The 25,169-nt window shown below is 34.4% G+C and overlaps 1 protein-coding gene across 3 annotated transcripts in view; it reads left to right on the top strand.

The window, feature by feature from the left end:
- COP1 (COP1 E3 ubiquitin ligase) overlaps positions 1-25,169 on the top strand; it is a 120,270-nt gene that overhangs the window by 56,083 nt on the left and 39,018 nt on the right. For all 3 annotated transcript variants that reach the window (XM_033092936.1, XM_033092937.1, XM_033092935.1), the window contains exons 9-14: positions 1,254-1,311; positions 8,657-8,771; positions 13,265-13,400; positions 21,369-21,512; positions 23,860-23,968; positions 24,441-24,522. In XM_033092936.1, coding sequence (XP_032948827.1) covers positions 1,254-1,311; positions 8,657-8,771; positions 13,265-13,400; positions 21,369-21,512; positions 23,860-23,968; positions 24,441-24,522 — 644 coding nt within the window. The remainder of the gene's footprint in view (positions 1-1,253; positions 1,312-8,656; positions 8,772-13,264; positions 13,401-21,368; positions 21,513-23,859; positions 23,969-24,440; positions 24,523-25,169) is intronic.

The raw sequence follows: 25,169 nt of genomic DNA, 5'->3' as shown, positions 1-25,169 counted from the left end.
GATTTATTATATTTTTGAAAACCTAAGGTTGAATGAGATTAATTTTATTAATAGAGGGTAAAATTTATTGAATTTTTACCATTTTTTGGCATTGTACTGAGAACTTCACACACACTAGAGGCCAAAAAGTATTAGTAACTTGCCCAGAGTCATTTAGCTGCTAAGAGGTGAAATTCAAACCCACTCTGATTTTAAGAATGCCTTTCATGTTATAACCTCTGAGGTTATTTGGGTACTAACGTAAAATAATGATTATCTGTATTTTTGTTGAGAGAACCATTTTAATCAGTACTCTCAATTGCTTAACTTTATTAGAGTAGACAAGAATATATACATTTTTATAGTAGAAATAAGAAAAAAGTTTTACCAAGTGTAAATAGCTGTTGGTTTTTCAGGGGTGACATATATGTTATACCATTTTCAGGTGTTAATAGTCTTCAGAGGCCAATTTCTTTTATTTAAAAATGGGAAGGAGATAGGCGTGATGAAGTGATAAGATAGAACTAATAGGAAGAAAAAGATAGTCTGGACTTTTAGAGGTTTTTCTAGGGTTAGGAAGGAGAATGTACAGAGGATATAACCAAATAAAAAGAACCAATACAAAAAGCAAATTATGTTTGACCAGGACGGAGGAAACTGATATATAGGTTTTGGATTATGAAAGAAAGATTATTGGTATTTTACCATTTATTCCATTCCACTGGTAGTTTAATTTCACATGAGATGATTATCATAACATTTTGGAGCTGGAAGGGACTCTAGATGGTCTAGACATAAGCTAGGCCCCACTCATCTCACTTTGCAGATAGGAAACGGAGTGGTTGTAAGGTACTTGGCCAGGGGCTCATAGCTCTTTAGTGCATAGTGGATCTGTTAACCATAGCTTTTAATTGCATGCTTACACTCTTTTCCCAAAATAGGGTTCCAGGCAACTTATTAACCTATCTGAAAATGAAACTGAAGCAAATATATCTGTGAATACACCTGACTTGTGATTATTTTTCTATTAACATTCTTTCATGGTGTACATGTTTAAGGTGGTGGGTTGAAGGAGTAAGTTGTTTAGATATATGATGACTTTTTTTTTCTTTATGGGTTATGCATATATTTGATGTCTAATTATTGGCGATAAATATGTTTTTGCTTAGAAATTAGAAATACTGGATTTATCTGTGGTGTATTTTAGGTTTGCTTTTCCTGTTGCTAAAATAATGTAAACACTGAAGTCACATTTTTCTCTCTTCATTTTTCAGTAGTATTATTGATTCCACAGAATACAGCCAACCTCCAGGTTTCGGTGGCAGTTCTCAGGTAAATGATATAGTTAACAGTATGTTTTAGTGGTACCATAAATATAAGCATCTGAGTTGTAAAATCATGACTGCTTTACTGGAATGACCTGTCATAATGACAGCTGTTTTGAATGCTGCAGCATGGATTAGGACTCGAATAGCCCTGATGCATCATCAGGTAATTTACTCATCAATGATGAGTTAAAAATTTTTTTTAACACACTGGTAACGGTAACATCATATCTTGAAAGGAAAGAAATACTGTAAGAGGAAATCATGAATAGTCAGTGCATTGTTTCTCTCAGGGATAAGAAAGTTATAATCTGTTGATGACTTACTCATCATTATGTTGAAACATTAAGCTTTTCTGCGGAAAGTAAACTACAGGTTTGAGTAAAACAGACTCTAGCTTCACCTCTCTTCTAATTAATTGTATGATTATTTTGACTTTTACTCTCTTCATCTGTGATTTGGGGATGCTGATATTTGTCAAATGTAATTTTGCGGCTGGACTTTTGTGGGTTTTTTTTTTTAACTTTTTATATTGAAATAATTTCAGACTTAGAGAAAAGTTACAAGAATGATAAAAAGAATTCTTTTATATCCTTTATTCAGATTGTCCAGATGTTAACATTTGATCACATTTGCTTTATCATTCTAATTCTGGCTCTTTTATGTTATATATACACATGTAAGTTTTTGTCTGTATTATTAATAAGGTACAGACATACTTTACAGCTAATTCAGTGTGTATTTCCTTCAAAACAAGGATAATACTATCTTACATAATCATAATCTAATTTTAAAATTCAGGTAGTTAACATTGTTATAGTGCAGGGGTGTCCAAACGTTTTTCAACGTTTTTCACCACGGGCCATATGCGGTAAAATACACAAACAGCCGGGCCACTCACTCGAGGTGAAGTACGTATTGCCTCACCTGGTTTATTTAAGTAAACTAAATGTATTTTTGGAATTTGCTGTGGACCAGTTAAAAATGGATTGTGGGCCACAGTTGGCCCGCGGGCCGCAGTTTGGACACCCCTGTTATAGTGATATTATCTAATTCCTACATCTTATTCATATTTTACAAATTGGCCCTAATATTATTGTCCTTTATAGTAACAGGAAAAAAAATAAGGCATTTTTTAATGCATGTTCATTTGTCTATTCACTTACTGTGATAGTACAGTTATTTTTATCAAAGTGAAAAGACAATTCTTTTGGATCACACAGCTTTTGTTTCTACTTTTCCTACTACTTAGATGACTATTTCTATTACCTTCATAGTTTGTGTAACTACTGTGCACTTGTGTTATCTTTGTAGGTATGCATGTATTTGGCCTATTCCTTTTTAATAGTAAGTTCATAGATGGGTTTGTATCTATTTCTGAACAGCCATAAAAACACTAGATTTGAGTGTAAGCATTGGGATTTATATAAAATAAAACCGTTAGAAATGTTTTAAAAAATTGATTAAAACTTAAACATCGTGGGAGATTTTAAAATACAGCTCAAGAAGTAAAGTAGTAATAGCAGTAGTTAGGTAACATTTATTTTGTACTTGGTTTTTTTGAGTACCCACTGTTTACCAGGCACTATTTTAGACTTTGGGGATACGTTACTGAAAACAAAAACAAAACCCCTGCTGTAACCAAGCTTCCAGTCTAGTTGGAGAGATACTAACAGTAATAAAAATAGATTACCTTTAAATAAAGAAGTCAGGGAGCAAGCCATATGGGAACCTCTGGGAAGAAGTTCTAGGCAGAGGGATAACCAATAAATAAGGCCTGAGGTAAGAGCATGCCTCACATAGTCCAGAAGTCCATTGTGGCTGGAGAGGAGTGAGCAAGGGATAGAAAAGTAGAAAGGAGGTAAACTCTAACAGGCCACTTGGTGCATGACTTTCTGAGGCCATTAGAAAGATTTAAGGTTTTTCATTGAATGAGATCAGTTAAACTTGGTTTGATAGGTACCTGCTTTACTTTATACTTTGCATCAAAGGATAGACATTATTGATACTAGCCCTGGAGCATTTAGAAAACTGGGTTGACTACATTCTCTATATCAGAACCCCAAATAAATAAATATTTAGACACAGACACATAAGCTGGAAGAGAGCAAACTAAAAATTCTTCTGAATATCTTTGTATCAAAGAGTAGTTCTACAATAAAACTGCTACAATAAAGCTGCTACAAATAAAAAATAATGCTAGTGAAAATATTGCATTTCAAAATTTATGAAATGTGATCAGAATTGTTCTCAAGAATTTATATCATTAAATGTATTGTAAGAGTGAAAGTAAATGAAGTAGGCATTCAACTCAAGAAGCTCGGAAAGATTTATGATGGTAAATATAGAGAAACATACAAAAAGAGCCCATCTACACAAACATTTTAATATACAATTGAAATTGGCTGTTATATGGAACAGATTATAATAATTTAGTGCTATGCATACTACTAAAAATGACAGTCTTAATGAGATTTATAATTTTCAAGAAAAATAAAATAATAGATTAAAACAATTGTAGAACAATTTAAATAGACCAAGTATCATACCTATTAATTGAATACAATTCAAGTAAAAAAAAGTCTCACAAATATTTTTTAATGGTGTGCAGAGAGTGTTACCAACTAACTTTAATTCATTGGGAGAATGAGTGATTCAGAGGTATAATAACTAAAATGACATTTACCCAATAAGTTATTAAAATGTATTCTACGAGTGCTGTAACAAAAGGACCACAGTAAAAATTTAAAAGCCAACTGGAAACTAAGAGTTTAGCCTGTGACGAAGGTAGTCTATATCGATCAGTGGTGAAAGGGTAGATTAGTAAATGGTGTTGTCATACCGGGAAACCGTTTGCAGGAAATTTAGGTTTCTATTTTATCACTTTTGTACGAGTCCAGATAAACTATATAATGGTTTAAATAATAATAGAACTATAGAAATTAAGAAAGAAGCTTATGTATAAGAAAGCACCATAGGGATGGCTGGTTAGCTCAGTTGGTTAGAGCGTGGGCGCTTAACAACAAGGTTGCCGGTTCGATCCCCACATGGGCCACTGTGAGCTGCGCCCTCCTGAAAAAGAAAGCACCATAAACAAAAATTTAAACCCAAACTGGGAAAAGTATCATAAGCCTGATAGGTAGTTGATTTAATGCTTCAAAATTAAATACAAAAAAGCTTTTTATATCAGTTTAATATTTTTAATGAACGTTCCAAGTGGAGTAAAATAAAATAGCCAAAGCAATCTTGAGAAAGAATAACAAAGATGAAGGCATCACACTTCCTGATTTCAAACTACATTACAAAGCTAGAGTAATCAGAACAATGTAATATTGGTATAAAAACAGACATGTAGATCAGTAGAACAGAATAGGGTCCAGAATTGAACCTATGCGTATATGGTTAATTAATTTATGACAGAGGAGCCAAGAATATGCAATGGGGGAAGGACAGTCTCTTCAGTAAATGGTGTTGGGAAAATTGACCACATGCATAAGAATGAACCTGTACCGCTGTCTTACACCATACACAAAAATTACCTCAAAATGGATTAAAGACTTGAACTGAAGACCTGAAACCATAAAACTCGTAGAAGAAAACATAGGTAGTAAGCTCCTTGACACTGGTGTTGGTGATGATCTTTTGTATTTGACACTAAAAGCACATGGATACAGAAGATGTAGTTCTCTCTCTCTCTCTCTCTCTCTCTCTCTCTCTCTCTCTCTCTCTCTCTCTCTCACACACACACACACACACACACACACACACACACACACACACTCACAGTCATATTAATAATTCAGCCATGAAAGAAATCTTGGCATTTGCAACATGGATGGGCCTTGAGGTCATTATGCTAAGTGAAACAAGTTGGGCAAAGAAATACTGTAAAATCTCACTTATGTGTGGAATCCTAAAAATAACAAAAAACAACTCATAGACACACATAACAGATTGGTAGTTGCCAGAGGCGTGAGTTGCTGAGTGGGCAAAATGGGTGAGGGAGATCAAAAGGTACAAACTTCCAGTTCTAAAATAAATAAGTCCAGGGGATGTAATGTACAGCATGGTAACTATAGTTACTAATATTCTATTGCATATTTGAAAGTTACTGAGAGTAGACCTTAAGACTTACAAGAAAAAAGAATTTATAACTGTGTGTGGTAACAGATGTTAACTAGAGTTATCGTGGTCCTTATTTTGTAATACATACGAATATTGAATCACTTACACACCTGAAACAAATACAATTTTATATGTCAATGATACCTCAGTTTTTTTTAAAGTACCAAGAAAAGAGTATTCTTGAGGGAACCTAACTTTTATAAAATATATATAGGTACATAGATGATGATGATGATGATTATTATTATTGTTATTACAAGTAATGGTGAAAAATAAAATGTTTACCAGTGGTCTTTTACCAGTGCCATTTCCTTGATTTGTGCTCAGAGTCCAGCAGTTTTATACCTACTTTGCTTTTGCATCACATGCACATACATAAGGACAATGAAAACAGCATATATAACTTCTTACTATTTATATTAAAAGTATAAACATACTTTTGATCCCACAGATATCCTGAAAGGGTCTGAGAGACAAGGGCTTAAGGACCACACTTTGGGGACCACGCTTTGAGAATCACTGTTCTAAATTATTCAGCTTTTTCCTTTAATGCCATTCATTAATCTGTTTTTATAAAAATGTGTGTTTAACAATTAATTTGTTTTATTATTTTGTACTTGGTCCTTGATCTTATAAAGATTACTTACTGTGTAAGTAATTAAGTTTTCATTCTGCATTGTTTCATCTATGAAATTAGTTTGGAAGGAAGGAGATATTTATATATTAAAAAATTTGTACGTTTCAGTTAACCATACAGAACACTTTCAGCTTCATTTAGAGTAGGGCTCTCTTAGTGGAATTGTTGGGGAACTGTGCCATGGTAACAGTTATTCCTTTCATTGTATAAACATGGATTTTATTTATTGTTTGAAGATGTCATTGCTTTTGTATTCTTGGTCATTTAAGTATGTGAAATGGTATATTTAGTTCTGAGTGCTGCTTTCTGTTTTTTCAATTTAATTCCATTCATTGAGAATCAATTTTTCGTTAGTTTTGTAAAGATTTTGCATAATTTACAGGCTAACACCACGTGATCGTTTTGTATAACTATCAAGCTTAATTTGCTCTCTTTATAGTATACTGTTTAATTTCTAAATGGTTGCCACTTTAGTGGTTAATAAGTAGAATTTAATTGTGGTTTTAATTTGCATTTTCCTGTCACTATAATGGCAGCATCTTTTCTTATAACCATTCATGTTTTATCTTTTGTGAAATAGCATTTCATGTATTTTCCTCTTTTTTTCTATCAGCTTTATTTACTTGTAGGAGTCTTTTTAAAACAATGTATTCAGGATATGAATAATTTGTACCTTATGTGTTGTTTATGGATTATGATCTTCAACAGAATGTCTGCGTCCTGTATTCAGTTCTGGAAAATTGTCAACATCAATTCTTTAACTATTCTTCAGTCTGTTTTACTCTCTGGGTCTCTGAGTATTTAAATCTTTTTCTTTTATGTCTCTTATCCTCTTCTTTATAATTTTTTGTCTTCTTGACTTTTAATTTTCATTCTCGGTAATTCTTTCTGATTTATCTTCCAGCTTGCAAATTCTTGTTTCAGTCTCTAAATCTCAGTTCTAGTACTTGTTCTGTTGTAGGTATTTATCTGGAAGTAGGTATTGTCCTCTTCCTCTTTCCTCTTGTCTGCACCCTTATATTTTGTTTACCATCACCTCTCTGAGTTCACCTTCCTGTTTAGTTTTTTATCTGTTGTCTTTGGAAATTGTGTTACTTTCTTGTGATCCAAGCACTTCTTTAAAATATGATTGTTACCTACCATCTAGTTTTAGCAGGGCTTTCCTTTAGGGTTTCGTTCATGGTAGTGCCTTAACATTTTTGACTTAACGCATTTGTGGTACAGTTATTGGTGAACTTGTGTCATCTCAAGTTCTCATTATGTGTTTTATCTCTGTATCTTTTTCTGTGCATCAAGCGTAATAGATAACCATTTGTGGAAGAATTGTTTTATCCTTTCAGTTAACATGGTATATAGGTCACATTATGTACAGTTAACCCTTGAACAATGTGGGGGCACACATATTTTAAATGTTGTGTGTATAATATACTGTATTCTTACAATAAAGTAATCTAGAAAAAAGTTATTAAGAAAATCATAAGGAAAATACATTTACAGTATTTATTGAAAAAATTCTGCGTATAAGTAGACCAGTTCAAACCTGTTTTTTCAAGAGTCAACTGTACTTTGTGGATTTTTTGTTGTTCTTTGTTTTGATTTTTTAAATATTTTGGGTTTTTTTTAATGATTTATATGCCAGTATAGTACAGGTTTATGGTCTTTATCTGTATGTATATCTGATTTAGTAATTCTGATGTTCTAAAGTATAAGTCAGACTATTTAGTGCATACATATTGCTGCCCCTTAATCTAATAATCAATTTTAACTTAAATACATACTTTGTACAGTCAAAAACCGTTCTTGTTATTCAAAGGGTACAAGGCAACAATATAGGGATGATGAACAGTAATTTTTTTTTAATTTCGGGAAAGGAGGGGAAGGGAAAGGGTCAGCATGTATGTTACAAAATGCTAACAAGTGGAAGTACCGGCACAGCAAAATCAACCATCGAATAAAAAGTCCCCGGTGATGGGGTCACCAGAACCCAAGGGGGCTCAGTGTCCTGCAGTTCAGAAATGGGGGTAAGGGGTTAGGGAAAGAAAAGGTATATGCTTTCCTTCCCTCCCTCCCTATAAATTCAAGATTTCACACAGAGCTTTGATTTCTAGCAGTAAACATGGAGTTATGTTTGTCCGTCTCCTATTAAACAATCTTGTGGCTACTTTGACGTGTTTTTTGCACCTGCATAAAAGTTCCCGAGTGACTTGAATATACATTCATCTTCTCTTTCTTGGTCTCCCGTCCCCACTTTCAAAATGGAAGGAAAACGTAGTTTTCTTTTGATAATTGTTTTCTAACAATTTCTGCATATTAAAATTCTGAATTTTGGAATGGCAGTTCTGATGGATTCTATCTTCATTTCAATTGGAGAGTTGAAAGATGCTTTTCATTTTATTCTTATAAAATTGGCGTTCAGAGCCTATTTTCACTTTAAAACAAAAATTTGAAAGTATGGTATAAGAACTATGGGTTTTTACCATTTGTGATTATGTTAATATGATGAACTTTTGCAGTTAGACATGAAAGCATTTGGATAGTCTGAGTATAGTTTGTCCTGAGTTACAAGTGTCTTTTCTCGTTATCACCTTAGACAAAGAAACAGCCTTGGTATAACAGCACATTAGCATCAAGACGGAAACGACTCACTGCTCATTTTGAAGACTTAGAGCAATGTTACTTTTCTACAAGGATGTCTCGTATCTCAGGTACATATTGAGGGCTTCTTAAAACATCTCACATTTGTGTTTCAGATGCATTTCTAGTTTCTTCTGCTGGATTTATGGAAAGTCCTACCATGTTTCCCCGAAAATACGACCTAGCCAGACCATCAGCTCTAATACGTGTTTTGGAGCAAAAATTAATATAAGACACTGTATTATGTTATATTACATTATATTACATTATATTATACCCGGTATTATATTACATTATATTATATTATATTATACCCAGTATTACATTATATTATACCTGGTCTTATATGAGACCCGGTCTCATATTATAGTAAAATAAGACCAAGTCTTATATTAATTTTTGCTCCAAAAGACGCATTAAAGTTGATGGTCCAGCTAGGTCTTATTTTAGGGGAAACATGATATTTGTAAAGTAAAAGTCTATGTTTCGGCGTAGTCCACCAGGCAATGTGGGTGTTCTTAGTGGTCTCAGAGAACATCGCTTCCCAAAGCTGTTTTTGTTCTTTTTGTGTTGGGGACTTTTTACTCTTTGTATAGTGAGCTATATAAAGTAAAAAATATCAGCCATGAATATATAGCTAGCAAAAATAAGCTCCATTCAGTTGCCTTCTGTTCAACATTTATTAAGTTTTAAGTAATGTCCTCTGTACTAAGAATAAAAAGATATAACAACTGGTTCTTATTGTCAATGAGTATTACAAATTTAGTGGGAGACAGCAACAGATAAATGATTCTATGTGATATTGTATGTTATATAAATATGTAAAGGGTATTATGAAAATAAAGGAGAACATCCACTAATAGCTGGGAGTGAAAAAGCCAGGCCGAGTTGAAACTGGGACATGTAAGAGGGTATAATCACTGGGGGATTTCAGAAGAGTTGTATTTAATCTAGGGTAGCATTAACTAAAAAAGGTAAGTTTAAGCGAAGCATGGTTAGAGGAAATAACTTATGTATAGACATGGATGTGATAGCATAGGACACTTTTTTTGCCTTTTGTTTAGCTTTTCTCAGCATCTTTGCTCACCAATGAAGTTGGGACATTAATACCAACCGTATAGTTTCTTTTCTTTTCTTTTTTTTTTTTTAGTTAGGTAATACATGAAAATACAATGCTTAGTATAAGTTGGGTGCTCAATCAGTTGATGTCATTAGTAGTACATGTGCTTAAAATGAGAGCCACCAAGGGGAAAAAAATGTCTGATTTTATTAGTTGTTAAAATTTTGGCCTTGGTTTCCTCTTTAATAGGCATGTTTGTATTATAATCTACACATTGCCAGATCCTTTGCACAAATTTGCCTCGGGATTGGTGATAGAGAAAAAAATATATATATTAGATTTACATAGCATTTTTCCTATTAAGACTAGGAGAAAGCCAAGCTTTGTTGATAAGTATATTTGAAATTAATCAACAGGTTATTACACAAATGAAAGCTTTCATTTTATTGGCTGGGAATTCATCTCCTTATGAGCCTCTGTAATAGGCCGTAAACTGCGTTAGGAAGCTGTTAAATTGAAAGTGGTCTGAGACCTACATTCTGATTGACAGACAGTGTGTGTTAGCCCTTTCAGATGTTATATGCTGGTACGATGTCAAAATACAAACACAGGCAAGTGGCAGACATTAAAAAAAAAAAAGTTTGAAAGAGAGATTGTGGTAGGCTACTGTTATTAATAAGTTTTAAGCAACCAGCAGCATAGGCATGCTATGGGATAGTAAAAGTAATCACAAACCAATTTAACTTATTTTGGGGATGTAGCTTTACAGGAAGGTAGAATAATAACACCAGGAAGAAAATTAGATTTTTATTTTTGAGGGCAAAAATACATATTGTGGTTACTACATGTTTTCCTTAGTTTTTAGGGATCTCATGTTTATCAGATGTGCACACGGACTCCACTAATTATATTGCTGAATATGAAGTTCCTCCTAGATTCCTTGATTATGGAAAGGAAATTTTAATCTCTGTGTAGTGAGGTACCTAAGAGTTTGATTGTCCTTCTGTATATTTTCAAATGAGAGTCCACCCCACCCCATCCTGCCCCAACTTTTATTTTCAACTATGAAACCGAAAGATGAAGATTTAAGAAATGAATGCCTTGGACTCTTAATTGTAATTGAAAGAGGAGGTAAATTATAAAGCATTAGGAGAGAGAAAAGAGAGATTGAATATACTTTTACAAACTAATCTGTAATTAGAACAGGAAAGGTGCTATGCCAGCAGATACATATGAATGTAGATCATCAAAACACATGAATGTAGATCATCAGCCAACCAAGCAAACAAAACCGACCTTTTCATGACCAGATAAGTGAAATCTAGTTCCTGTACTTTCAGATAGTGAAATACCTATTTTTAGTGTTTTCTTCATAACTTCTACTGAAAATAGGTGTTAATGAGTGGTGGTATGATGTCCAGAATTTCAGCTACCCTAAAAAAGAATTATGATCTTCAACAGAATACACATTCCTGAATGCTTGTGAAATTTATGTACTTAGGAATGGATGTCAAAATGTAAAAGAGTAGATTAGCATTAAAACAATTTTTATAGAATATCTAAAGTAACTGCCTTTCCAGTAAGTATTTATGCGTATTGCATTACACGGTTTACAGTAGTAGGATTATATATAAAAATAACCAATTAACTGTTACATCCAAGCCACTTTGTAATACAGTTGATTTTTTTTTTTGAGAATCTATTAACTGTTACATCCAAACCACTTTGTAGTATCGTTAATTTTTTCCCAATAACCTATGTTATATTTATAATTTATAGAGTTTCCTGAGAATATTTATATGCAACAGGAGCTTTATCTCAGAAATATTATGATAGCGCATGCTAATTAGATTTGTTACTTTTTGTTACTTTTGCTGTTTTTAGAATGGAAATATTACAAAATTGGACCCTTTTAAAATAGGTTGTTAGATGAATTTGCTTAGTTACTGTTTAAATATTTAAAACGTAAAATATCAGGGACAAAAGCTTACTTAGTTTCCTCAAGCAATTGTGTTTCTTTATAATAATTGTTAGATAAATTTCTTGTTAACAATTATCTTCAAAATAACCTAATTTTCTCCAGAAAAATTTTTTATTTCTTTATTTTATTATTATTTTATATATATATATATTTTTGGGGGGTGAATATTGGGGAACAGTGTGTTTCTCCGGGTCCTATCAGCTCCAAGTCGTTGTCCTTCAATCTAGTTGTGGAGGGCGCAGCTCAGCTCCAAGTACAGGCGCTGTTTTCAGTCTTAGTTGCAGGGGGCACAGCCCACCATCCCATGCGGGAATTGGACTGGCAACCTTGTTGTTGAGAGCTCGCGCTCTAACCAACTGAACCATCTGTCCACCCCTCTGGAAGCTCAGGGGCAGCTCGTTGTCTTCAATCTAGTTGTGGAGGGCGCAGCTTACTGGTCCATGTGGGAATCGAACCGGCAACCCTGTTGTTCAGAGCTCGCGCTCTAACTACCTGAGCCATGTGGCCACCCCACTTTTTTTTTTTCATTTTTTGTATATGTATCATGTACTACATGATACTTAGAATAAGGAAGAAGGTATGAAAACAGTGTTGTAGCAGGCTTATAGCACATTTCATTCTAGGAAGCTAACTAAACTAATTGTGTTTTACTTTTCAGTTTTTGGAAAGGAAAATACAAGTCCAAACTTTAAGCAGTTTTGAAAAAGTGATTTTTTTTATTCATGCTTTTACTGTAGACCTTTTTCTAGATTGGAGAATAGATTAGCTGAATTCCAGGTCCTTCATAACTTGATTTTGAGATTTAAATTCCACATGATTTAGTTATGAATAGTTTCTTGAAACGGACTTTACTCAAAGTGTACAATGTCCTCCTAGATGGAAGTATTATTTTCCATATTCTACCCAGACATTTGAGTTAAACTACATTGTTTGTTTTTGAGAATTAGTAATTCATACATTGCAGTTTCTACTGCTTTTCAGTAATTGGATTTTAAATACTTCAAAGTATGTGAATAAGTATTTTGCTTCCTTTTTACTTAAAAACCAATTATTTTTTGTCTTAATTATGTTATTATAAATTGTATTTTGACAGTAAATAAACATGGGCATGCAGATGTGTCCTTGGAAACATGTTCCTTCAAACTAACAAATTCTGTATCCGGTATATATGTTCCTCTCTCCACCCTCACTTTCTTCATTGTTGGATTTTTGTTTTAATAGATGATATAATTTCTCATGATTTACAGGTACTATTATTGTTTTTCCAAGAAAACACTGCTTTAAAAAACAGAGACTATCTAGTATATTTTCATAGGTGTTGAAAGAAACAGTGTCTCAAAGAACCACTAAGAAATTTTTATTGAAATTAAATGTCAGCTAATGAATTAGAGCATATAAGTCTTTTTAAAATACTTTTAAAGAATTGTTTATATTTAGAAAATAATTTTTAATCTGTGGATATTTCCCTTTGACTTATGTTGCAATTCAATTCATTTATTTATTTTTTTGTTTTCATTGTATAGATGACAGTCGAACAGCAAGCCAGTTGGATGAATTTCAGGAATGCTTGTCCAAGTTTACTCGATATAATTCAGTACGACCTTTGGCTACATTGTCATATGCTAGTGATCTCTATAATGGTTCCAGCATAGTCTCTAGGTAAGTTTTGGGCAGTACGCTTGACTTTTCTTTTGCAGGAGTATTTAGAATTTAATTGAATTTGAGAAGTAGTTACAGTGTTATGGTTGAGTCTGTGTTCTGAAGTCAAGTTGCCAAATGTTAGTTCTGTGGTCTTAGGCCAGTTTCGAATCTCCTTAGCCCTCAGTTTCTTCATTTTTAAATGGACTGATTCATAGTATCCACCTGATAGGTCGCAGTTTGTGTTCTTAGAATGTCTTTGTCTGGTTTGGTGACAAGATATGCTCTCCTCATAAGGGTCCCTCCTCTTCAGTTTTCTGGATGTGTTTGTAAAGAATTGGTGTTATTTCCTTCTTACGTATTTTGTAGAATTCCCCATGGAAGCAGTCTCGGCCTTCAGTTTTCTCTGAGGGAAGACATTTAAGTACAAATTCAATTTTTAAGATATGTAGGGCTAACGAGGTAACCTTTCGTCTTAAGCATTATTTTTGGTTTTTATGTTTCAAGGAATTTGTCCATTTCATCTAGGTTGTTGAAGTTATTTGCATACAAGTGTTCATTCCTTTATTTTCTTTTTAATATCGTTAAATTCTGTAATGATACTCCCTCTCTCATCTCTGATGTTGGAAATTTATTTCCCTTTATTTTTTTTCCCTAATAGTCTGTCTTATAAGATTATCGATTTTATTTATTTTCTCAAAGAGCTAGCTCTTGATTTATTGACATTCTGTATTTTTCTGTTCTCTGTTTCATTGATTTCTACTCTTTATTTCCTTTTTTCTGCTTTCATTAGATTTAATTTGCCTTTACCTTTTTAGGTTCTTAAGACAGAAACTGAAGTGATTCGTTGAAACCTTTCTTCTCTAATATAGATATTTGTGTTATAAAATTTCCTCCATTTACTGCATTAGCTGCATCCCACAAATTTCTTTTTTCCAAAATTTTTTTTATTGTGTTAAAATATGCATAATATTTACCATCTTAACAAGTTACTGTTCAGTGGTGTTAAATACATTCCTACTATTGTGCTACTTTCACCACCATCCATTTCCTTAATACTTGATATCTTGTAAAATTGATACTTGGTGTCCATTAAAAAAATAACTCACCTCCCCCAGTTCTGGCAACCACCGTTCTACTTTCTGTCTCTGATTTTGACTACTCTGACTATCTCATGTAAGTGGAATCAGACAGTATTTTTAATAACATTTCTGAAAGAACAATTTCCAAAATTCAAGGTTTATTAGGCAGGACAGATGAAGACTAGTAAGTAGCAACAAAAGAAAATAATATCCAAAGAATTGAAGGGACTTCAAAACTTTCACAGATTTTTTTGCTTTACCTAGTTTCTCACATTCAAACACATCATTGGTAGTAAACTTATTTTAAAGGCTTTTAAGTTCTCTCAAAGCAGGACATTTAATGAGGAATTTCTTTGCGGTAGAGGGATGTTAGAGATGACAAATGATGTTGAATTTGGTGCATTATTTTATTACATTGCAGAAGAAATTATTCTTACTGTAAAATTGCAAGAAATATATCTAGTGTTGGTCATTTATTGCAGTAAGAATCTCACTGAGAGAAAAGGCTGAACTAGAAACGTGGCTTTTAAAATTTTTTCTTTGCTTATGTTTAATTTGGGGTTAATACCATACTCATAAGTCCACAAGGTGGCAGCATTTGTTTGCTTTGACGATATCTCAACTAATTAGACGATAGACATGTATGGATATATGGATATAGTGAATTTCATAGAGAACTCATCTTTCATACAGGAATGATGTCACTTTCACATTTTCTTAAGTTAGGTATTCAGTGGCCTCTAGAGAGGAATGGTTTTAAAGTATAGTTTAAATTTTCAACACTTAGTAGCAGTGCCTATTTCTTGAATTCTTGGTTTGAATTTTACATGCCTACATTGTTACAGTTAAAATTGTTATACACTCCATTTGTACTTTAGAAATTATTTGAACATTTTTGCTTCTATTTTCTCAAATTTTTGAAATAGAATCACATCAGACATTACTAATTTCCTAAGAAGAAAATGGGTATATATTGTGGCATCCATTGCTGCTAGATCAGTCACTACACTTGTGATGTAGTGTTTGATTACTGTTTTTCAGATACCATTGTAAGTATTTTACAAGACATTGTCAATATTTCACTAACTCTTCATCTTTATATAACCCTTATGGAATAGGCATTGCTAGTAATCCCATTCTACAGATAAGACATTAAAGTAGCAAAAAATCTTCTAACTTGTCTAAGATCAACACAATGCTGGTAAATGACAGCTAAAGTTTGAACTAAGGCATTCTGGCTCCTGAGTTCTACTGTTCTATGAGTCCCATCAAGATCTGTTGAAACTTTGGGTAAGTTTCAGAAAACACTTTACTTTTGAGACACCCAAAGGAATTAATTCTTTTGTGTTTCTGATATCCCCGTTGCCGTCTTATCTAACGTGGCTGTAATAATGAACATTTTTTTGAGTTTTAATTTATTGTAGATATTACGCTTAGATGCCATTTTTTGGCCGTAGTTTGAAACTATTCAAATTAAACTTTTTTGTAGTAACCAGTTATAAAGATTGTTTTTACTGAACTTCAGTTTATAATGACAGTGCTGATCCAGATTTAGGGTAACTGTTAATACATTCTTTATTGTAGAATGCTCTGAATTTTTAAGTTGTACTTAAAAACTGATCTCCAGGTACTTATTGACTTGTTTTCTAAGGAATAAGTACGATTTTTAGAACTGCTAATGTACTTTCTCTTTTTGTCAGAAGGTATTTCTGTTACTATCTTAAGAGTTATTGGGCCTGCTGCGGTTGTTGAGAAACGTGAGGAATGAGAGTGCAGAGGAAAGGATTCCCATTCAGAATTTTGCCCAAGACCAGCCTTTTAAAACAGTAATTTAAAAACTGTGTTCTAGGCTTGAAGCTACATCAGAGAAGGGGTCTAATGTGTCTCGTTTCCTGTTGCATCCCCGTGTCTCGCACGTGGTAGGGGTTCAGTAGTAAATAATTGTTGAATGAATGCACAAATGAATGGAAGACTCTTTTGCCTGCTCTGGGAGGGTCTGGAGCAAGTAGAGCTCTAGCAACTGTCCACCTTAACCTGCTTTTACACATTTTCTTGCTGATAAGTAGTCCTTTTAAGAAAATATCCCTATGCCAAAAGAGAAGTTTGTAAATCACCAATGACACATAACAGAAAAATAGATTAATGTTAACAACTTAGCATAGAGAAGCTTAAGATTGTCAGCAAGTGTTGATGAGCTTCCTACTTTGTTACACTCCAGATACAGGTTAAAGATGAAACACATCTAAGCTGAAGCTTTCGAAGGTGCTACATCCTCTTTCTTCCACATAACTTGTACCATAACATTTTTCTGTTCTCATCTCGATTCCTTTTGTTTTCCTCTTTATTTTCCTTTGCCTTCGCTTAGGCTGAGGCTTGTCAGTAGTACAGAGTGAAACCACAAACTCAGATCATTTTACACTTATTACCACAAAGAGCTTTCATTAGTTAAGTCGACCAGTAAAGGTTTGTCACTAATCAGAACATAACACAGATGCCTGCCATAAAGGTTTAGAATGAGAATGTTGCCTTTTATTCATGATAAAATTACTTGCCTGGAAAAGAGTAGAGTTTCTTACCCTAATGACACTCTCCAAATAAAGTGGAAGAGGAATTAGAATGGGTCTGTTTCATATCCAGGAGATAAAAGTAGGACTCGTGGCTGGAAGCCACACGTTAAAGGAAACATAAGGAAGATCCTTCCAGTCAGCACTTTACAGAAGTGGAATAGGCTTCATCAGGGGGCACTGGCCACAGGCTCTGAGGAATTTTTATAACTAAGCTTTAGATGCTTTTACCTAGAAATGTTTCTGCAATCCTGAGGTCACTTACATATTCACCTGTATTTGTCTAGAATATTTATTTTTATTTTTATTTTTTTAATTGTATCTGTTCAGACCAAATACTGTAAGAGCTGAGAGTACAAGTAAGAGTCATACACAGATTAGCGGAGAGAAAAACCCACAAGCCACTGCATAGAATAAAGTGTTCTAAGTGCTGTGAAAGCACAGCAGATCCTCGAATAACGACATGCCATTCAACACCATTTCATTATAACAATGAGTGGGGAAAAAATTGATTCCTGCTCGGGGTCACTTGTTTGTGTGGAATTTGCACGTTCTCTCCATATCTTTACAGGTTTTCTCCAGGTATTGTGGTTTCCTCCCACATCCCAAGATGTGCGCATTAGGTGAATTGGTGTGTCTCAAGTGTTGAGTCTGAGTGAGTGTGGTTGTGTGTGTGAGTGTGCCCTGTGGTGTGGAAGGGCATCCTGTCCGGGGTGGGTGCCCGCCTTGTGCCCTGAGCTGCTGGGATGGGCTCCGGCCACATGACCCCGAGCTGGAAGGAGCAAATTGGCAAGTAATTCTCTTGTTTTTGTTAGTCTTTTGTACATGTATATAGCTCATATTTATTTCAGTTTTTAATATTAGAAGTGTCTTGGGTCTTTATTTAGAAGTTTGGTGATGTTTTTGTGATCAGAAATATGCTGTGGGAACCTGACTCGTTTGTCACCAGTTAGCCTATGGTAAAATTGGTTTCGTTACGCATCGTTTCAGTTTCCAAGTACCTATGGGCGTTCAATGAGGACTTCCTGTGTCTACTGGATACGTATGGAGAATGGGTTGGAGCAAAGCAGGAGTGGAAGGAGGGAAATCCCATATATAGATGGCTATTGAAATTGTCGCGGCCGTGTATGATGATGGCCTGTGGATTGGGGTGAGGTTTGTGGGGCCCCGGTGAGGAAGTACTTGAGAAATTTTTAGGGACTAGGGAGACAAAACTCGATGGTTCATGGATATTGTCCTTGAAGGAGAGGAAGATAAACAACTTTCAGGGTTTTGACCTGATTCGCGTAGCTGGGCAGAAAAATATGGGTGTCATTCATAGACAGGCTGCTGGGGGAAGAGCAGGTTGAACGGCGGTGAGGCACACGGGAGGTAAGCGGCTAGAGATTTGGCTTAGGCTCTCTGGATGCAGAGAGGGGGTCTGTGAATCTGGGGACTCATGCAGCTGGTAATTAATACCATGGTTGTAGATCCACAGAGCTCTGACATTTAAAGGTCAGGTAGATGAGGTGGAACCAGTAAGGCAGACTGAGAAGGTTCTTAGATGAGAATGAAAACTGGGTGAGTGTGTTGTCATGCAAACCAGTGACAAAAGGGACATAATCTGCAGGGTTAGATTTGGGGCAGGACTGGATCCACAGCAAAGTGAGTCTTCCTTTGAGCCTTGATTAGAAGCGAGGACACTTCCTGCTGGGTAACAGGAGGGAAGGAGAGGAGAATGGGTGCAAAGGCAGCCACGTTTGTAGATTTAGTGCCAGGGAGATAAAGGAGTTTTTCTCTTAAGATTTTTTTTCCATATGTATCTTAGAGTGATGAGAAGAAAGGGTTGTTGGCATTTATATTTAACTGTAAAAGGAAAAGATATTAGGTGATGAAAATGATTCAATTTATGGACCATGGCATTTCAGCTGAATACCAAAGGAAGTAAAGATCATTGAGGGCTGAGAAAGGTAAAAGTGGTGGAATCTGCTGCTGGAGGTTAAGAATGAAGAGTGGTGGAAATAGTGAGCAAAGCGGGTATGCTGTGGAGATTATGGACAGACGTGTTTGCAATGTTGGCAGAGAATACTTTTCATGTTTGTACTTGTAGCACTGGCTAGTCTACCTGACATCTAGTGGACACTTCTGTTTGTTGACTCAACTGGAGAAGAAACTAAAATGCAAGGTAGAAAATAAATAGTAAATGCTTGTGGAGCTCTGATGAAATGCTGAGCGAGTTCACTAAAGAGGGAGTTCACTTTAGGCCAGGACTTGCCTGGAAGTATTTGAAACGGTTCTTTTAAGCTTTTTCTTCTCTTCTGGTTTTATATATATTATTCTTTCTCTACTTGATTTTTAAAATAGGAAGTGGAATTAATATACTTCTGTTTCTTCATTATGTCTCAAGCCACATGTTTTGTAATTTCTTGTAGACCTTTGTGGTGTAACTATTATTATAGGCTGGACCATCCTTTTACTTCCTTAAGTGTAAGGGGAAGATAAAGCTTACTTTGTTTTGTACCTTCTCTGGATAAAATATGTGGAGAAAATAAAAGAATGTAATTGTCCACACACCTCCAATTATATAGACTACCTGTATAAGAGAAGGCCTTTGTAAATCTTTACAGTAAAACTAATTTGGAACAGAAGCAAAGAAGACCAATTTGAACGAATAAAGTCTCATGTAGTTTTAAAACATTACTTTTATTTATTTCAGCTATCTAGCATAATTAGTAATAGTTTCAATTAATCCTACTTAAATGAGATGAAATGAGAATTTATTTGAAATTATTCCAGCATTATGTGGCACATTGTAACTATTAAGTAAAAAATAGACAATATAGCAGTTCAGTTGAGGTTGTTGTACAAGTAAATCTACTTCATTTCTACAGTCATATTTTATTGGAGGGAACGTTTGCTAAATAGTGCTACAGTCAATGACATTTAATGGAATTCCTTTCAAGTGTTTATAAAATTAAGGAAGGATTTAAAACTGTAATGAAAATCAGCATCTCGGTGTGTGTTTTTATGAGGAGTGTTTTTAATGTGTACTTACTTTCCTTGTGCATCAGTTCAGCAAACGTCTTACTAAATTATTAACTAATCATTAACTGTCCTGTAAAAGGATATCATAAGCAATCCATAAAGAAAGGTATTTCAGGTAGGTATTTGTATGCATTTAATGAATGCTTGATGTATGTAGAGTACTACTAGCATATCGTCTTAGCCACTTAAAAGCTGCCTAACTGGGAAAAGTACTTCACCTCTAATCCTCAGTTTTCTCATGTGTGAAATACAGATAAAAATAATACCTATCTTATAAGGTTATTTTGAAAATTAAATGATTTGATACTTGCAGTGGTTATAATGAGTGGTCAGTAAATGTTAGCTATTATGTAATTTATTGTAGATCAATGAGAATTCTTATGTATTCTCTAGCCTTATGGCTAAGTTTCTAGAAGGAGTGCTTAACTAACTCATTGATAAATAATGTATCTGATGATTCATTTCACTCTCAATTCCTTTAAGTCACTAAGGTTTCTTGCTGGTTATATAACAATTTTGTTGAAGCTACAAGTTAAGTTCTATGAAGGAGGATAAGGCCCGGTGCCTTGGTTTGAAGTAGCTTGTTTTAGAATTTGTATAAAAAGTCAGTAAGAGAGGGGTGAATTCCTAAATACCTCTAAACGAAGGGAGATTTTTAGTTTCTCCCTTATTTGTTTGTGGTTGAAGGACTCTGTATTGGGGGTTCATAAGTCAGAGATATTGGGGAAGTTAGAAATGGAGTTTGGGAAACTTAGTGATAACTTAATGATTCTATTTTTATCCCTCTGTCACCACGCTCTTCCTTAATTGCTTTAGCAATTCCTCATGTATACTAATTTATTTATTAAAATGACATGAAACACTGTGAAATTCTGTCATCCCCACAAAATGTTAGGAAGGGGAATAGTTAGAATTTATGAAAAGATTAATTGGTAATTCTCTCTTGACATTTTTAATACTGCAAACCATTAAATCTTTCGTCACTACTTTTACAGTATAACTTGTTAACCTTGACTGTTAGGTAAGTTGTGCTATGGTTGCTAAAGCTGAATTGAAAAGCATATCAGGTTTCTAGGAACAAAAGAACTATCTATGAGCAGAACAGTACAGCTGCCACTTGTAATTTGTTATGTCTTGATAATGACTTAATCTGGACATAGGGCTTAGTACAATTTGAGGCCATTTCAAATAGATCTCTTATCCTCACATACAGAATTACTTTGGAAACAGAAAAAAACAAATTATGAAATGTTGTCCTTGTAAACGCCACCAGGATAGGTGGAGAGCCCTACTAACCAAGTATATACTTTTTTCCTTAGTATTGAATTTGACCGGGATTGTGACTATTTTGCGATTGCTGGGGTTACAAAGAAAATTAAAGTCTATGAATATGGAACAGTCATTCAGGATGCGGTGGATATTCATTACCCTGAAAATGAAATGACCTGCAATTCCAAAATCAGGTGCTTATATTATTATTGTTTTTTTGGCGTGTGCAGTGTGTATATAATAATTAGTATTGAGAATTAGCGTAGGTGTGTTATTTTACCTTTCTCTGAGATGCCTTCCTCATTCATGGTCTACACTCTAATTGCCTACACAGCAGAATATCTTTCTCATAGATATTAGTTGCTTTTCCCTTGTGGGGGTTAGTTGTTATTGTTTTCCAGTTTGCCAAATGATAGTTATTTCTCTTTCACTGAATCAAGTAAAGGTCTTCGCTGTAGATCACCTTTCATGAGGATTGAAGAAAGGATTACTGTGGCCTTTGAATAGTGTCTGAAAGTCAGGAATTTTTCCTATGGCATGCACATGTCTCTAAACGTTATACTTGTTTATAATTTTAACAATTCTTTTCACAAAAACATTCTGTTTTTTTTCCATTGAGGGCATAATAGTGTTTCCTGTACTAGGAGTTAGAGTTCATAATGAGTGCAATAAAATGCTGCATTTTTTAGAGTATTCAGTCTTGGATTACTGTTAAACATGCAGGAGCTGGGCGCTTTTTCTAATCTGTACCCCCAGAATTTTAGAGGAATTCTAAATCTGCATTTTTAAAAATAAGTTTCCCAAGCTGATTTCTTGGGCACTGGCTTCAAGAGGAATGATATAAGGAAATCATGTAATAATGAATTTATTTAGAACTTTGAACAGTTCCCAGTCATTCTTGTATCTTTTTTATCTGAATGAATGACATATATAGTATGTGTGTATATGCTCATTTTAGTGATGTTAATAATATAGCAATTATTACAGTCTTTATATAATTTATTATTATAGCTTTCCTTTTTGTTTTCTAATTTATTCATAAAAATGGTAGACTGATAATTTGTGAGCCTGCGTATTCATCAGTGACGCTCATCATTGAGAATTTGTTATAGTTTTTGTCTTAAGTGGAAAAAAATATTACATGGGTAAGACAACTTCATTGAATTCTTATGTTTAAGGCATTGTACTAAATGCTTTGTGTTAAGCAGACCTATGTGGCAGTTACCTTTATTCCCCTATTTTATACACAGTGAAGCTGAAGCACAGAACAGTTAATTAACTTGCTTAAGATTACACAGCTAGTCTCTGGTGGAGCCAGGATTCAAACAGAGGTAGTTTGGTTCACAGGTCTGTGCTCTTAACCATTTCATGCTGCTCATTTATAAAATGGAGGCCGTAAGAGTAATACCTGTTTCATAAATTGATAATGCACTCAGCAAAATACTTGGCCCCTATCAAGAATTCATAGTAAATGTTACTGTAATGAAAATGTGGGTTAGAGAGTTTATTCTTTCTATCTTGACACATGTCAAAATGTGGCAGTGCTTTTTGGCACTTTGGAGTAAATGAAGGAAGCTGTTCAAGGCAGGAAGTTACGGGCTCGGGACTGAAAGGATCCATATGTAAGCATGCCTGAAACCAATTTGGAGCACAGCAGTAGTGAAAGGAAAGGGAATTAACCAGAGACACAGCCAGTCAGAAGCAGATCTGGAATTTGAGCTCAGGTCCATCTAAACCCAAAATTTAGCTTTTAACTGTTCATGTAATTTTCCCCAGAAATTCTAATAAGTACATTTAAACATGCAAATGAATTCTTCCACTCTCTGAATTTAGCATGAATGCAACTAGTAGGGAGCAAAAAAATGCTTGGAAGTCATCTAGGTTAATGGTTTTGAAAGTGGCTTCTTAATACACATTAGCTTTACTGTATGCATGGTTCACATACATGTCTCACCAAAAGCACACATTTTTAGATGTTGCATTCCCAGTTTTGGAGCACTTGAAAATAGTGGAAACCATAAATGTTAAAAGTTTAATTTTCATTGTTAAACGCTTTTAATTGGAATTTTAGTTATAAGCTTCTATTAAGATTTTTTGGATGTAAACTGAAACCCAGTTTAAATTAGTTTATTGGCTCATATGCTTTGGCATAGCTGGCACCAGGGGCCTGCAGTCTCCTTAGCTAGGTCTCTGTCATTCTGGCGTGGCATGCTTTGTGCTCGTTGGCCTCCGCTCTCCACCCTGGGGCATACTCTCTTCATGCGTCAGAGACGCCAGTGTGGGCTTCGGGCTCACCTCCATCTCTCAGCTAGTGATCAGAGCAAAAAGTGGTAAGGGTCGTTACTTGGTAGTTTTAATAGAAAAATCTGGGAATTATTTGATACGTTTCTTTCAAGATGTGTTGTGAGAGGAATAATGATTGTAAACTTATGTAGAACATTTTAAAAGGGTTCTATTCTTTCTGAACACATCAAAATTTTTTCTATCCATTGTTATTTATTTTTACATAAAGTAAGGTTTAACTGTCTTTCTTTCTTTCAGCTGTATCAGTTGGAGTAGTTATCATAAGAACCTGTTAGCCAGCAGTGACTATGAAGGCACTGTCATCCTATGGGATGGGTTCACAGGACAGAGGTCAAAGGTCTATCAGGTGAGAAAGGATACTAGTCATTTGTTTTAAGAATCACATTTTTACATTCTTAATAACTGTAAGCTTCATATGCTTTATAATTACAAATTCAAAGTCACTACTTAGCATTTTGTATACCTATGTAATACCAAATAATGCTTTCTGAAGTATCTCCTCGAACTTTTGCTTTGTAGACTGTATCAAATCATTTTCCAAAAGCTGTAATTTTAGTAAATGTGTATATGAAAAGTTTGTGAATTACTTTGCATCTCTTGTTTGCATAGCCTGTTCTCCCTCTCACCATAGCAATAAAATGGTATCACGGTTTTTCTGGGGGTTTTTTGTTTGCATAGCTTGTTCTCCCTCTCATCATAGCAATAAAATGGTATCAAGATTTTTCTGGGGTTTTTTTTGTCTGTTTGTTTGTTTTTGTTTTATTTATTTTAAGATCTGTGTTCTGTCTGAGGATACTTTGTCTTCCTTCTATATCCAGGAGCATGAGAAGAGGTGTTGGAGTGTCGATTTTAATTTGATGGATCCTAAACTCTTGGCTTCGGGTTCTGATGATGCAAAAGGTACTATATGAATCTCTTCCCTTTTCCCACCCTTTTCCCCCTTCATTCCTTTTAGGGTCAGAGATGCAGGTATTTACTGAAACACATAGCAATCCTTTGTGATTACCTGATTGTTCCAAAAAATAACCTAAGCACAAAAATCTCTCTCTCTTTTGGGCTGAAAGAAAAATGAGTATACTGCATGTTCATTATGATAATGTTTTCTGGATTCATGCCTCATGGTGACATTTTTATAACCAACTCCTTTATATATACCATTGAGTGAACTTTTTATCTCTTTCTGCCAATTTAATTGACCTCTCTCTTCTATTTTTTTCTTGTGAATTTATCTTCACTATTCATTCTTTTCTGTTGTCCTTACTGTCCTGTTTGGTCTGGTTCTTCTCACCATTACATTTATAAAGTCATGGTAACAGATTTCTTTTATCTTAGAGTTAGTAGCCTTAATTTCTTTGTCCTTTCTTTCTTTTCTGTGTTTAACTTCCAGAAGTGGTAGTTGTTGGAACCATTTTTACTTTTTTTCATTCCTATTTACAGATTATTGTACTAGTGTTCCTAAAAAGATTCTAAAGTTTTACTATGCCTCCATCCCTAATACTGGTTTTCAACCCCAAATGTACCCAGAGAGCTTTTTAAAAACACCAATA

Source organism: Rhinolophus ferrumequinum, chromosome 22 (assembly GCF_004115265.2).
Source record: "Rhinolophus ferrumequinum isolate MPI-CBG mRhiFer1 chromosome 22, mRhiFer1_v1.p, whole genome shotgun sequence".
NCBI lineage: Eukaryota > Metazoa > Chordata > Mammalia > Chiroptera > Rhinolophidae > Rhinolophus > Rhinolophus ferrumequinum.
This window is presented reverse-complemented; position numbering and strand designations above follow the sequence as displayed.